At 36.5% G+C, this 14355-nt stretch overlaps 1 protein-coding gene across 2 annotated transcripts in view; it reads right to left on the bottom strand.

Annotated features, from left to right (window-relative positions):
- POLR2B (RNA polymerase II subunit B) overlaps positions 1-14355 on the bottom strand; it is a 48331-nt gene that overhangs the window by 18004 nt on the left and 15972 nt on the right. For both annotated transcript variants that reach the window (XM_030880660.3, XM_030880661.3), the window contains 9 exons: positions 12923-13119; positions 12640-12759; positions 11667-11853; positions 8326-8469; positions 7919-8058; positions 7708-7819; positions 4125-4279; positions 3050-3248; positions 2568-2736 (listed from right to left, as the gene is read on the bottom strand). In XM_030880660.3, the coding sequence (XP_030736520.1) occupies positions 2568-2736; positions 3050-3248; positions 4125-4279; positions 7708-7819; positions 7919-8058; positions 8326-8469; positions 11667-11853; positions 12640-12759; positions 12923-13119 (1423 nt within the window). The remainder of the gene's footprint in view (positions 1-2567; positions 2737-3049; positions 3249-4124; positions 4280-7707; positions 7820-7918; positions 8059-8325; positions 8470-11666; positions 11854-12639; positions 12760-12922; positions 13120-14355) is intronic.

The raw sequence follows: 14355 nt of genomic DNA, 5'->3' as shown, positions 1-14355 counted from the left end.
CAGTGAGGCCCGTGTACCGCAAAAAAAAAAAAAAAAAAAAAAAGAGTGATGTGGGACTTCCCTGGTGGCACAGTGGTTAAGAATCCACCTGCCAATGCAGGGGTCACGGGTTCAAGCCCTGGTCCAGGAAGATCCCACATGCCACGGAGCAGCTAAGCCCGTGCGCCACATTACTGAGCCTGCACTCTAGAGCTCACGTGCCACAACTACTGAGCCCGCGTGCCACAACTACTGAAGCCTGCGTGCCTAGAGCCCGTGCTCCGCAACAAGGGAAGCCACCGCAATGAGAAGCCCACACACCACAACTATAGAAAGCCCACGCACAGTAACAAAGACCCAACGCAGCCAAAAATTAATTAATTAATTAATTAATTAGTCATGTAGCTTCAGGTCTGTAACTTAACTTTTAAATGGTTCAAGAAGAAAGAGAAAGGGAAAGAATAAGGCAAGTGTGGTAAAATGTGAACTAGGAAATCTGGATGAATATTATATAGGAGTTCTTTGTAACAGTCTTACAACTTTTCTGTAAGCTTGAAATTATCTCAAAATAAAGTTTTTTAAAATATAGATAGATAACAAGATTAAGGCATGAAGCAATAACAGAGCTGCAAGGCTTGTAGTCCCTACCAGCCATGCCCTCACCACTTCGTATCAGTGCCAAAGGAACATTCTATTTCAAATCCAATCCTTCACCTGTTTCTTTTCTTCTCTAGCCATAAAGAAATTATCTAAATGCTGAAGAAAAACACAGCACTGCAAGTATAGCCCAAAGATACCAGCATACTGTAGACAACGTAACAGATTTTGTTTTTCTAGACAATAGTAACCCCTTGTGGAAGACTTTGAAAATAAATCATTCTAACCTGTGAGAATTTGCTATCAAAATGTCAGATCCCCTATTAAATAATTTAAAGTCACTATTTACAAGGCAAACTTTACTAAATAATGTTATCCAGGGTCAAAGCCAAAATTCCGCTAATAATACGGTAAGACAACAACTCTGCCAAAGAACTATGCTGTCTCCTTTATATTCAATACTGATACCCTTCAGTCTTCTCTGCACCATTTTACCCATTGTCCAGTCTCCTTGAGAACCTCTTCCTGCAACTTCCTGATTCTTCTCCTTATCATCTACATCTCAAATCTCCTCTCTGGATTTCTCTTCCTGGTGCCTGACTTTATTTTTTCTGGCTTTATTCTCACGCTGAATTTTCCCTCAGCAATTTCACAGTAATCTATAATTATCATTAATATATCAAAAACTTCACAGCTCTTGATTTGACCTTCTTTCTAACCACATTTGCAACTCACTGTTGGAGGATCATTCCTGAGATGCTTTGGCAGCAACTCAAAATCAGCATGTTGAAAACTGAACTTATTATCTTACGTCTAAAACCTCTTCTTTCAATCTAAAAAGAGTGGATATATGTATAACTGACTCACTTTGCTGTACAGCAGAAACTAACACAACATTGTAAATCAACTATACTCCAATAAAAATTGATTTAAAAAAATAAATAAATAAAACCTCTTCTTTCTTCTAACATGCTCCCAATGTTATTAATAGTATCTCTCTCGATCACCCAAGCCAAGAACACCAACAATATTTCCAATTCCTTTCTCCCCTCTCTTCATCATTCTACATCCAATAAGTAATCAAGTGTTAATCTTAACAAGTGTATTCCAACAGGTGTTTCACGCCCTTACGCTTTTTCATGTCTCAATAAGGACCTTACCATTTCTCACTTAGACCACTACAAGAACCTCTAAGTTACCTCCCTACTTAATACCGTATATGACTCTAATCGATCCTTTACGTGACTGCCAGAATTATACTGTAAAATAAATTTGTAACTGTATTACTTCCTTGTTCAAAAAGGCTGGATAGGGTTTCCCTGGTGGCACAGTGGTTGAGAGTCCACCTGCCGGTGCAGGGGACACGGGTTTGTGCCCTGGTGCAGGAGGATCCCACATGCTGCGGAGTGGCTAGGCCCGTGAGCCATGGCCACTGAGCCTGCGCGTCCGGAGCCTGTGCTCCGCAACGGGAGAGGCCGCAACAGTGAGGGGCCCGCGTACCGCAAAAAAAAAAAAAAAAAAAGGCTGGATAGTTCTTCATTCTCCAAATAAAATTCAACCTGCTGTCTCCACACTATGAGACCAAGTATCACTTCCATGCATTTCCACTCAGGCCATACTAAACTGACATAAATACTGACAGTTGCCTTCATGCACCCAGGACCTTGTTCAAACCATCTCTCAAATTCAAATACCCTTTCATCAACTTTACTCTAGTCCAAAATGCTACCTCCCCTATGAAATTGGCTCTAGACTCCAACAGGAATCAATCATTTCTTTCACTCTGTGCTTCCAAAGGAATCTATACCTCCATCATAACACTTTACATATATCTACCTTTTTATTGAATTGTGCTCATGTTTTCCCACCACATTATAAATTCTAAGAGAATAGAGACTGTTTCATATGCATTTATTAACCCTCCAAAGAACCCACAAAAGTGTCTTAAGCATGGCAGGATCTTAAAAAATGTAGAACAAAACTGAACATACCTGCTGGCAGCTCTCTAAATCGTAGGTATTCCATTGACCGTGTAGTCACAAGTGGTTTTTGAGGATAATAGAGAACATGGGCCAATGTATCCATACGAACATGAAAGTTGGTAATATAAACCCCCATAGCCTGCTTACCCATAGCAGACTGGTATGTGTTTCTAGGGGACTAAAGGTAGAAATGAAAAGCGGAATCAGTGAAAATTTAATTACTTCTAAATAAACAGACTTTACAGGGTACTTCATAAATCAGAAATATGGTTGGTAAAGTTCCTATTCTTTCCGAAAGATAAGTGATAACCATTTGGAATAATCAATTATGGCTCTTAAGAGTCAAACACAAGAATAAGCATATTAAATGCTGTAGTTCATCATCTTTACACTAAAAGGCTTTTCTTCCAGAAAAAACTACAGACTAATCTCTAATTTTTATTCTGCTTCCCCCAATTCCTTACAAAGCATAGTCAAAAACTGCTACCAACCTGGTTATGATCAGGAAAAGGAATAATAGATGCACAGACACCAAGAATCATTGATGGATGAATCTCACAGTGCGTATATGTGGAACAATAAGCTACTTCTTTCTCTTGTAAATCATCTGGGGTCATTGCGAGCATCACTGTTTCTTCTTCTAGAGTATCAATATATTCTACTACCCCACTGGCCACAAGATCCTGCCAACTAAAAAAGAATTCATTTAATTTCCTTACTTCCTGAACTATTTTAATTAACTAGGCTTCCTACTTAATAAAGAGTATTCCTATATCTGTATGCATTCACATAGAAAGAGTCCCAAAATAAGCATACCATTGTTAACAGTGAAAGAAACAAGTTACTGAACAATACACATAAAGTATGGCTCTGTAACTACTGTTAGTTTGTTTTGCTCTGCTCTGATGTAAAGAACCTACTTGTGGGGCTAGGGTGAGTATATAAAAACAAAAAATAAGGTCTGGAAGAACAAATACCCCAAATGGTAACAGTATTTACTTCTGAAAAGGAGAGTGTGAATTGGGGGCTTTTGTATTTTTTTATTACACCTATTTTTTGAATTTTTAACAATAAAAATATACACATTCATATATCACTAATAATAAATTGTAAAAGATTCTTTTTATTAAATTTATTATTATATTGTTTATGTTATACATTATCTATATCACATCGGTTATTTTTCTTTTTTTTGGCCGCACCACACGGTATGCAGGATCCTAACTCCCCAACCAGGGATCGAACCCATTCCCCATGCAGTGAAAGCACAGAGGTTATTTCTTATTAGTAGTAGAGGTAGTCTTTACCATGTCACAAAGACTTTTACGCTTAAATAAAACCCTAAAAGTCTCTTACTTGATAACAAAAATTAAGAAAAAGCAAATGTGACTGCTAGTGAGTACAGAGTTTCTTTCCGGGTCAATGAAAATATTCTGGAATTAGATAGTGGTAATGGTTGCACAATCTTGTGACTATACTAAAACCCACCGAACTACATAGTTTAAAATGCTTAATTTTAGGGCATGTGAATTATATCTAACTTTTTTTCTAACTGCATGTTCTTACCTGTAGTTGTTATATTCTCTCTCTTTCAATTGATCAATGTGTCTCTTCTTCAAAAGTAGCTTTTGTTTTTCCACAATCAGAAGTGGTCTACAAATACGGCCTGCATCTGTATAGATCCGAATCTCCCTCTCTCGAATATCTCTGATCATAGAAACCTATACATAAAAAGACAAAACAGTCTCATGAACTTTTATTTTCTCTGTATCATTAAGGCTTAGCTAAAAATACAACAGGATTAATAGATTATCAAATAAAATTAATAGATCTTAGTTTATCATTGTTCAATATACTAAAAACCTAGGTATAATTTAAAATTTTATATAGGATAAATATCTAACCTTGGTAATTATAAAGCTAAACAATATCTGGTAATAATGTCATGCAAAATAAATTAAAATGAAGAAAATATATGTTTGATATGACAAATACGAGTATATTTCTTATTTTCTTGTTTTCCCTCTTTGGTAATTACATGTACTTCACGTGTGTAACCTTTCAATATCCAGCCCTATATCACTCTGCCTTGATCAGGCTTTCCCAGTAATAAGCCTGACTTCTCACAATCACCTATAAGACAAATGGTTTATAGTCTAGCTCTCTAATACAGCAGTCACTAGCCACATGTCACTACTGATCACTTGAAATGTGGCCATTCTGAAAGGAGATATGCTGTAAGTATAAACTACTCACTGGATTTCAAAGATAGTACAAAAAAATAAAATTTATCATTAATAATTTTCCATTGATTATATGTTGAAATTGTAATATTTTTGATGTATCCGGTCAAATAAAACATAATGAAATTATTTTCATCTATTTCTTTTTTGGGGGGGCCATGCCACATGGCTCACAGGATCTTAGTTCCCCAAAGAGGAATTGAACCCACGTCCTCGGCAGTGAAAGCGCAGAGTCCTAACCACTGGACCACCAGGGAATTCCCTTTTTTTTACTTTTTTAACATGACTAGTAGAAAAACATAAATTGCATATGTAACTTGCATTATATTTCTACTGGATAGTGCTAGAAAATATATTCCTGGAAAACATCAAAAATATTTTGGGAAAACTTACGATAAAGAACATAATATTAAAAGCACTACAGACTCTGAAGTGCCAATATAAAAAGAAATAAGTCAAGAAGTAAACAAATAAGAATCTTCAGTAAATTATCTAGATCTAATATATAATCTTAAAAGTCAACTAAGCAATGAATTGCCAATGAGTTGGGAAATGGAAAAACAGATTGGTATTTCTACACAAAAGTACTTTTAAAAAGTGAAATCAGCATCTGGATACTTTTATTAAAGAAAAGATTGGGTGGGGAATTCCTTGGTGGTCCAGTGGTTAGGACTCTGCGATTTCACTGCCGGGGCCCAGGTTCGATCCCTGGTGGGGGAACTAAAACCACGCAAGCAACTCAATGCAGCCAAAAAAAAGAAAGAAATTAAAGATTGGGTTTATTTAAGAAAGGAAAGGTTTGGATTACTCAGTTTTAAAATGATAGTAAATCATAAAAGCTTGATCAAAAACACCAAGTTCTCCCAAAGTAAAGAGTCAAAAGCCAAGAAGAAGATAAGTCCCACATTCCTAGCCCACTTCCTGTCCTTAGAAAACAATCTGAAACACTGTGTTTATGAGCAAAAACACCATGCGTGGCATTCTCAAATGCTTACCTTGAATCCTTAGAGAATTCCTAATAGAATATAGAATATTACAATACAGTTAATAGAATATAGCTCTTGTCTTAACAGGAAGACATAAACTGAGCTGCGTCTCCTCAAAGGCCAAACAGTATCTTGTGTTCCAAAGGAAACAGGTGTTCTTGAGAGGACTATTGACAGGAAAGCCTAACAGGTCCAACACAAGGCTAAAGTTAGAAATGGGTAAAATGAGGACCTCTGATTATCAGAAAGTATGAAGGAAAAGAAAAAATACTAGACTCCTGAAAAATATACACAATTTTCCCACTAAGAAGCTCCCAACAACACTCTCCAATAGGAGATTAAAGAGCCTAGTCCAAGGACATAGGGTCCATTCATAGTTTCAACAAACACTCACTCAGTGTCAGACACTACATGTCAGGCACCATACTCAGAACTGAAAATACAAAGTCATATTAAGACATGTTCCCTGCCTCTGAGAAGTTAATAGTTTAGAAAGTGAGGTAGGCAAATAAATCAACAGTTACTATCTGGTATAAGCATTCTGTCAGAAGTTATTTAAGGAAAATATGCCACATATAGTCACAGAGACAGATCTAAATCAGGGGCTCAGCGAACAGCCTGCAGGCCACATCTGCCCTCACCTGCCATCTATTTTTTTTAAATAAAGTTTTACTGATTTATGTATTGTCTATGGCTACTTTTTACTACAACAGCAGCGTTGAATACACACCAGACACTGTAAGGTAAACCAAGACTAAAATATTTAATACCTGGTCCTTTAAAGAAAATGTTTGCCAACCTCTGATCTAAATCAAACTGGGTGGTCAGGTGAAATATCCTGAAGGAGACGAGAGTTAACACTAGAGTTTTGCAGAATTGGTGAGATTTACCTAAAAAAAAAGTAATAAGCACCCTTTTCCCTATTACCCATTTTTGAGGACGCATGGATGACAAGGAGCACAAGCATTCCAGGTTGAGGGAATGGGCCCATGGAAAGGTAAAGAGGCCTAAAACAGCATGAAGAATTTAATTTTATCCTAGAGAAGACAGAAAACCTAAAGGCAGCTCTCAGCAGAAACACCTGGCATTAACAAAGTTCTCAATCACAAAAAACACAACCAATTTTCGTTCTTAGGCTTTCTCTTAGCCTTGCCCACCACACTCAAGTGAAGCATGCTGTTCCTGATTTCTTCAAGCCATGAATACGCCTGGGTCAAAATCCAGGTTTGCCTACTAGAGGAAGGCCTGGAGCAGCCAAACCTCGATTCTCTGCTTTGCTACATAGACAGGAGGTCAGCTTAAGTGTGTTACAGTTTCTCTCCAAATCCACTTTCACCGAGACAGACCCAAAGGTGTAGATTTGGGGAAATCAAAAGCCTGAGCCCAGCCCTCAATACAGTACACTAAAAGCAAAAGCCCTATTTTGGGGAGGAATAAAGCTCATACAGTATTTTGATGACTAAAAAAAAAAAATCCATCCTAATCCCAGAGCTCTTCAACATCCACCTAAACATAAAGGAATCTAATAGAGGTGTATCACATTTCATGAATGAATCTCTGGATTCCGACAAAGGAGAAATCAGAGATATTCACTCGCTTTTTAAAAGCACTGTAGTCAGCTTTACAAAAAGATTCTCAAAAGAATTTTTTACTTCAAAATGTAATTTGAATTCCAAAATATAATTTAATAACAAATTACATGTCAAAATTTTAGATGCGTATATCTAAGGCATTAAAGCAAACAATACCTTATAATTAAATCTAGCTCAAAACATCATCTAGAATTTTGAAAATGTACTTTACAATTCAAAGGAAACCAGTTCAAGAAAGATACCAAAGCAAAGATAACTTTCACTAGTCTTTATGCCTAGTTTGGAAATCCCAGAGATCATGTCCTCTTAATTAATTAAGGACTCTTACTTCAGACACAATGATGTCCATCTGACGCCTCAATTTCCGTAGAGTGTTCATAAGTTGTTCAGGATCTTTATGTATTCCAACCCAGCAGCCATTAACAAAAATCTTCGTTGCACTAAAATGCAAAACCAAAAGCATTCTGCACTTAGTAACCCTCTAATAAGTTATAACCGAAGATTAACAAGTTTTTTTTTTAAATTGTATTTATACACACTCAGCAATAGCTGCAGGAGAAATTTCTTCTAAATTTTCCATACTCCATTCTTCTAAAAATTCCAGAATTGGAGAAGGCTGAGATCCAACTGAAATATAAGCCATCAGAGCTAAATTCTTCACAAGTCCTACAGCATGGCCCTTGGAATAAATAAAGTACATATTACTCATACTGATTTAACATGCCTATCCAAATTCTTTTCCACAAACATTTTCCTCCAATTTGATTTCAGAATGTACTCTTACTTCCTAAGAACAAAATTATAATATCTTAGTTCTAAACTATACTACATAGTTAAATAAAATTATAAGTAATTATAAGTAACAAAAAATTTCTTATAAAAGTAATTATACCCTACATGATTACTGTTGGACTTTCTGTCTTGAACATAAATTCTAATGCATTACCTCTGGAGTCTCAGCAGGACACACCATTCCCCACAACGTATTATGCAACTGTCTTGGTTTTGCTAGCTTGCCATCTCTACCAATGGGAGAATTTAAACGACGCAGGTGAGAAAGAGTAGATGCAAAAGTTAGGCGGTTTAATACCTAGAAAACAATAGCAAATCTTTAAATTTTGGGCATTTCGGTTACTCACATTATCACATTTTTGGCAAATACTAGAATCAGGCAAAGTCATATTTTTACATATAATCCACTCAGTGTCCAACTGTCCGCATCCCTCCCTCCTTTCTCCATCCTGCCCTGGATAATCTTATTCACCCCTGTAACTTAACTGACCCTTACAGCAGCAATGGCAAATATATGACACACAGTTCTAACATACCACATAAATGTTTTGTTTACGGTCTATCTCCAACCACTAGGATGTTAGTTCCACAAGGGTGGGGAATTTTTATTTGTTTGTTTTGTTCTCTGTTGTATCCCTGTACCTAGAACAGTACACTTGGCATACATTAGGCACTCAGTAAGTCTTATACGCTACCAACTCACATTCCTTTGATCATAGCAGACATCACTAATCCATCCGAGAACTTTTCCCAGGCTGAGGCCTCTGAATCCAACACAGAGATTCAACACTTACAGAACACTAAGCAAGGTAATACTTGTAAGTAAGATAATATTTAGAGGGATATAAAGCAAGCAACACAAACTCAATGTACCTAATAACAAAATCACCACATTCCCCAGCCCTACAACAACCCATCCTCCTTCTTCTTCCTAAGTCTCCTGTCATTGTTAATGGCATCACCCTTCCCTTTATCTCCCAATCTAGAAATCTCAAGATATTTTTGTCTCTGACTTCCTCCTTTCACATATAATAAACAATAAACATATCCTGTCAACTCTATTTTCAAACTTTCTCAAAAAACCATTCCCAATGTCACAGCAATAAACCAGCCCCTTATCTCTTACCTATACTATCGCCATCAGCTCATAAGTTCCTGTAATGTCCTCTCCAATCTACTCTCCTCAGTTACCAGAATTATTAAAACACAGATATAGATAAGTTCACAACACTCACTGAATTAAAAAATATTAAACAGTTCCCCGCCAACTAGAGCAGCGTGACTCTGAAGCTCTTCTCAATGAAGCCCCAGATGACCTTCCCCTACCAGCAGTCTCCAGAACTCCTGTACTCCATTCACATTGCCAAACACCTTCTCACCTCCACAACTCTGACCACGCTACTGCCACAGAATGGAATGTACTACCCCATTCTGCTCTGTCTGGTGAAATGTTACCACTTCCATAGAAGACATACGACCCACCTCCAGGAAGAACTGTTCTCTTCTCTCTACTCTGTGGAGTTTTCCATCATTCAACTAATCAGTCACAAAGTCTTACAAAACTTATTTCGTAAATATTTCTCAAATTTGACTCCACTCTCCACCTCTACAAAACTGCTCTAGTGCAGGCCCTAATTATTTCTCACTGAGGCTGTTGCAACAATCTTTCTGCCACCAACTCTGCCCTTCTCAAATCTTTCTCCACACTGCCAATTACTGTGAATCTACCTAAAAAGCAAAAATGAACATGTCACTCCCCTCTATGAGGTGTTCCAGCTCTCCACTCCAACCCCATCTTCCTAACTCTCTCGCTTTGATTTGAAAACCCAAGAATGCTCTAGCTCCTTCCACATACACATGCTCTTTTCTCCCTGTCCCTTTGTTCAGGATATTAAGTTTTCTCCAGTTTTCCTGTGAGCTACTGGTTCTACCCTCCTCCAAGACTTGGGCTATTTCCCAACAACCCTTCAGGAATCAGCTCAACTGTCACCTCCTAAAGAAAACACTTCTTTTCACCCTTTCAGCCAGTGCTAAATGCCTTTCTCCAGCATTCCCACAGAGCAGGTGTGCACAGCTCTCATTTAATACTCACTGTACCATGTTGTAATATCTGTTTACATCTATGAGTATAGACTGTGAACTACTGAAGATCAAGGATCATGTTTTATTCATTTCTGTATCTCCAATGTGTGACAGAGTGCCTGGCACATCTTAAGTCCCAGTACACACACTGAACTGAATTGGCAGGATGGCGTTTATCATAATTCAGCTCAAGGCAGAATGAGCTGTACATGGACGAATGTTTCCTCTAATAGATGGTAAGCTCGAGGGCTGGAAGAGCGTCTCATTCAACTCTGTGAACCCAGCATCACAAACACCAAGTAGACTCAACAAATCCTTACTAAACTAAAAGGAACTAGAAATTTAACTGGACTCTAAGCATTCTTCCAGAATTTCTTAAGGCATCTAGGTTTCTAGGAATCAGGAGCTTAAAGTTGGTGTCTGAATGCCAAATTAATAAGGTGATGCTGGTATAGGCTAGTTTAAAAAAAAAAAAAAGAGGGGGAGATCCCCTCCATAAAGCTAGACATATACACTATAAATTTTCAATCTTATATGAAAATACAAAAAATAAATAAAAAATACCTAGTGAGACATTTTTGTAAAAGGTTTCCCCCATTACTCCTCCTGAGAGTAGCTATTGCAATCACTGTACATAACAACAGGCCAACATAGAGAAATCACTGTTAGAGGTATTACATTTTGCAAAAAAGGAAGCAGATGCCCATTTATTCTCTGGGTATCAGCTTCTAATACAGAGCTTTTAAGACAGAAAAACTGGGACTTCCTTGGTGGCACAGTGGTTGGGAGTCCACCTGCCAATGCAGGGGACATGGGTTCAATCCCTGGTCCGGGAGGATCCCACATGCCACGGAGCAACTAAGCCTGTGCACCACAACTACTGAGCCTGCACTCTAGAGCTTGTGAGCCACAACTACTGAGCCTGCGTGCCACAACTACTGAAGCCCACGCACCTAGAGCCTGTGCTCCGCAACAAGAGAAGCCAATGCAACGAGAAGCCCACGCGCCGCACGAAGAGTAGCCCCCGCTCACAGCAACTATAGAGAAAAGCCCGTGCACAGCAACGAAAACCCAATGTAGCCAAAAATAAATAAATTAATTAATTAATTAAAGAAGAATATTTAAGGCATTAAAAAAAACCAAAAATTTCACAAACATGGACTGTTTCACCTCCCAAGAAGCTACTCGAATTCATTAAATATCTTGATGCAAGTCAAAACTTTTAAATCTCTTAGTAATGCTAACAGCTAATTTAAGAAAAATTTCACTTTCATAATTCAAAAGCCCCCAAGTACTTTTATATCTGACCAAGAAAAAAAAAAAGGCAAAACAATTTACATTCAGTGAATGAAAGATTCTATTAGTCCCATAACATTTTCTTATCAAACCTGTAGTCACAGTTAACATCCTTACCTGAGATACTCCAGCTCTGGCTTGATGAGCTTTCTTTTGGTCACCCCAGTTCCCAGTAGCTAAAGAATATTTTAGGCCATCAGATATAATCCTTGTTTTAATTGCCAACTCCAAGTTAAAATCCTTTCCTCGATCAATGAACTTCTGGGCATAGATCCGTACTTCTTTAAGCAAATTCTTAAACATTCTGCCCAATAAAATGTTTTAAACATGTAAAGGTCTACAATATGCATCCTTAACAAGGACAATATTGCCCACAAGGGGGCGAAAAGTGGTTGAGGTAGAGGGAGGGAAGTGTTATTACTTTTTATATAAAAAGCAAAGACGTACATACGGTACATAAACATATACAAGCAAAGCAATTAGAGAAAAATACTCAAAAGAGGCCCCTTAGTGGGGCAATAACAAAACGAGGTTGAAAAACACTAATATACAATATAATAAATAACAGAACACATACAAAACATTGCTAATATTATTTCTATATTAAATTACCTACATTATTTTTACAAATAAGTTTTTCTAATTATAGAAGTATTATATGTTCATTATAGAAAATACGAAAAATATAAAAACATATCAAGAATAAGATAAAAATCACATATAACCCCAATACTGAGACAACCACTGCTAATATCTTGATAGACTTCCTTCCAGCTTTTGTTTTTATAAACTGCAAAGCAGAACTAATAAAAATTCCAGTATCAGCACTTAGAAAATCAAGGCAATAATTCAGCTTTCTCAAATGCTTTGTAAAGGTAGAGAAAACGTAAACAAGTTATAAATTTCCTCACAATCTTGAAATTCTCAAATTTGAAGTATCAATAGAACTAAACTGGGCAAGTGGCAAAGAATGTAGCTAACTTCATGTGTACCCAATATGGATGCCAAGATAGTTTAGCATCTCAAGTGCAATAACGAATCTAAAGTGAAATCTCTCTACTTTTAACAATATCATTCTGTAATTCCTTACCCTCTAAATAAGAATGCAAGTAGTGGTCCAGCAAGGTCCAATCTTTTGTTTCCATAATGATCTCTGTCATCTAATTCTCTTCTACCCAAAGCTGCTAGCAGCAACCTATGAACCATGTACCTTTAAAAAAAGAAAAGAAAGAAGTAAAAAAGAAAGGACATGGTTTGGGATTTTTTTTAAACTTATACATTAAAAAGATCAATTTTGACATTTTTAGCTTTAAGAAAAATTTTATCTCAACCACAGCTTGGCAAAGAACTTAAAACAATGAAATTTGACATACCCCAAGAAATAAGCTTTCTTGGTCTCACAAAAATCACTGACACCAACATGAGGGAGCATTTCTTTCTGTAATACTTCCTTTGCATATTTAATCCTTTTCTCTTTGGTGACACCAGGCTTTGCCCCTCTTGAACCAATGAAATTTAGTGCAACATTCTGTTCTTGGATGACAAAAGCTTCATCGAGAGAAGGTTTAACCTAGCAGTTAATTTAAATAAAAATTATTTTCAAATTCACATCTTTACTTTAAAATAAGGCAACTGTCACTTAATTTATGTTAAATATCCCTATGAACCTAACTGAATATGCAAATATTTTTAGAAATTCAAGGAATCACAAAATCTTAGAACTTGAAGACACCTTAGAGATCTAGGGACCTCTGAAAAAAATCCACTCATCAGCACAATTATACTTTCCAGAAAAATACAAATAATTCCATTATAACAGAGCACAGTGAGTCTTGGGGATGTTTTGTTTGTTTTTTACATTTTAATGAACAGTAGCTTTAAAAAGTTCCTTTCAAATATCTAAAATCAATTTAGAGAAGTTTAACACTCAAATTAAAATTTACTAAGTCTCAAATGAATAAATGTGTCATGCTGTTTTCAGCCTTGGTTTAAAAGGTTATCTTGTAAGTATCTAAATACTTATTATCTTTAAGTTTAAAAAATAAAAAAAGCACATGACTATTGCCAAAAATCTAACCAGAATCCATTTTTGTCATGTAACCATATCAATAAATACTCTAATAACTAAAATATACTCCAGCTTCTTTGTGACCGATGTTTAGCCTGTATTTTACCTTATTTCTCTGTAGTCTTAAAGACTCTGGATGATTCAGGACAACTTTAAGAATATCAACTACTCCTTAGCCAAGGATCATCAATGGAAAAGATTGATAAGGAAATGCATATTTCTCTAGACTCAACAATCCTTCCCACAAAAATAATAACTTTACAGTGGCGGAACCTAACAGACGGCACTGTGAAATTAACATTACCAATAATGGGACACAATAAAATCATGTGACTCCTGATGTGATGCCCTGGAAAGCACACAATATGATCTCTGTATTTGTCCTGCCAGAAAATGCATAAATTGAATCTAATCATGAGGAAATATCAGAAGAACCCAAATTGAAGGATATTCTACAAAATAAATGGCCTATCCTATCCAAAAACTTCAGTGTCATGAAACACTGAGGAAAAAGACAAGGGAAGATTAAAAGAGACTAAAGAGACATAAAAACAACATGTAATACATTATCCTAGATTGGATTTTGAACCAGGAAAAAAAAGAAATGCCATTAGGACATGATCAGGACCACTGACATAAACCTAAATAAGATCTCCAAGTTAACAGTATGTACTGCACTGAAGTACCAATTTTAAAAATTGTAATACTATGATTATGTGAGTAAATATCCTGATTCTT

Source organism: Globicephala melas, chromosome 5, assembly GCF_963455315.2.
Source record: "Globicephala melas chromosome 5, mGloMel1.2, whole genome shotgun sequence".
In the NCBI taxonomy this organism is placed as follows: domain Eukaryota; kingdom Metazoa; phylum Chordata; class Mammalia; order Artiodactyla; family Delphinidae; genus Globicephala; species Globicephala melas.
Note: the sequence above shows the minus strand (reverse complement) of the source record. Positions and strands in the feature narration are given on the sequence as shown.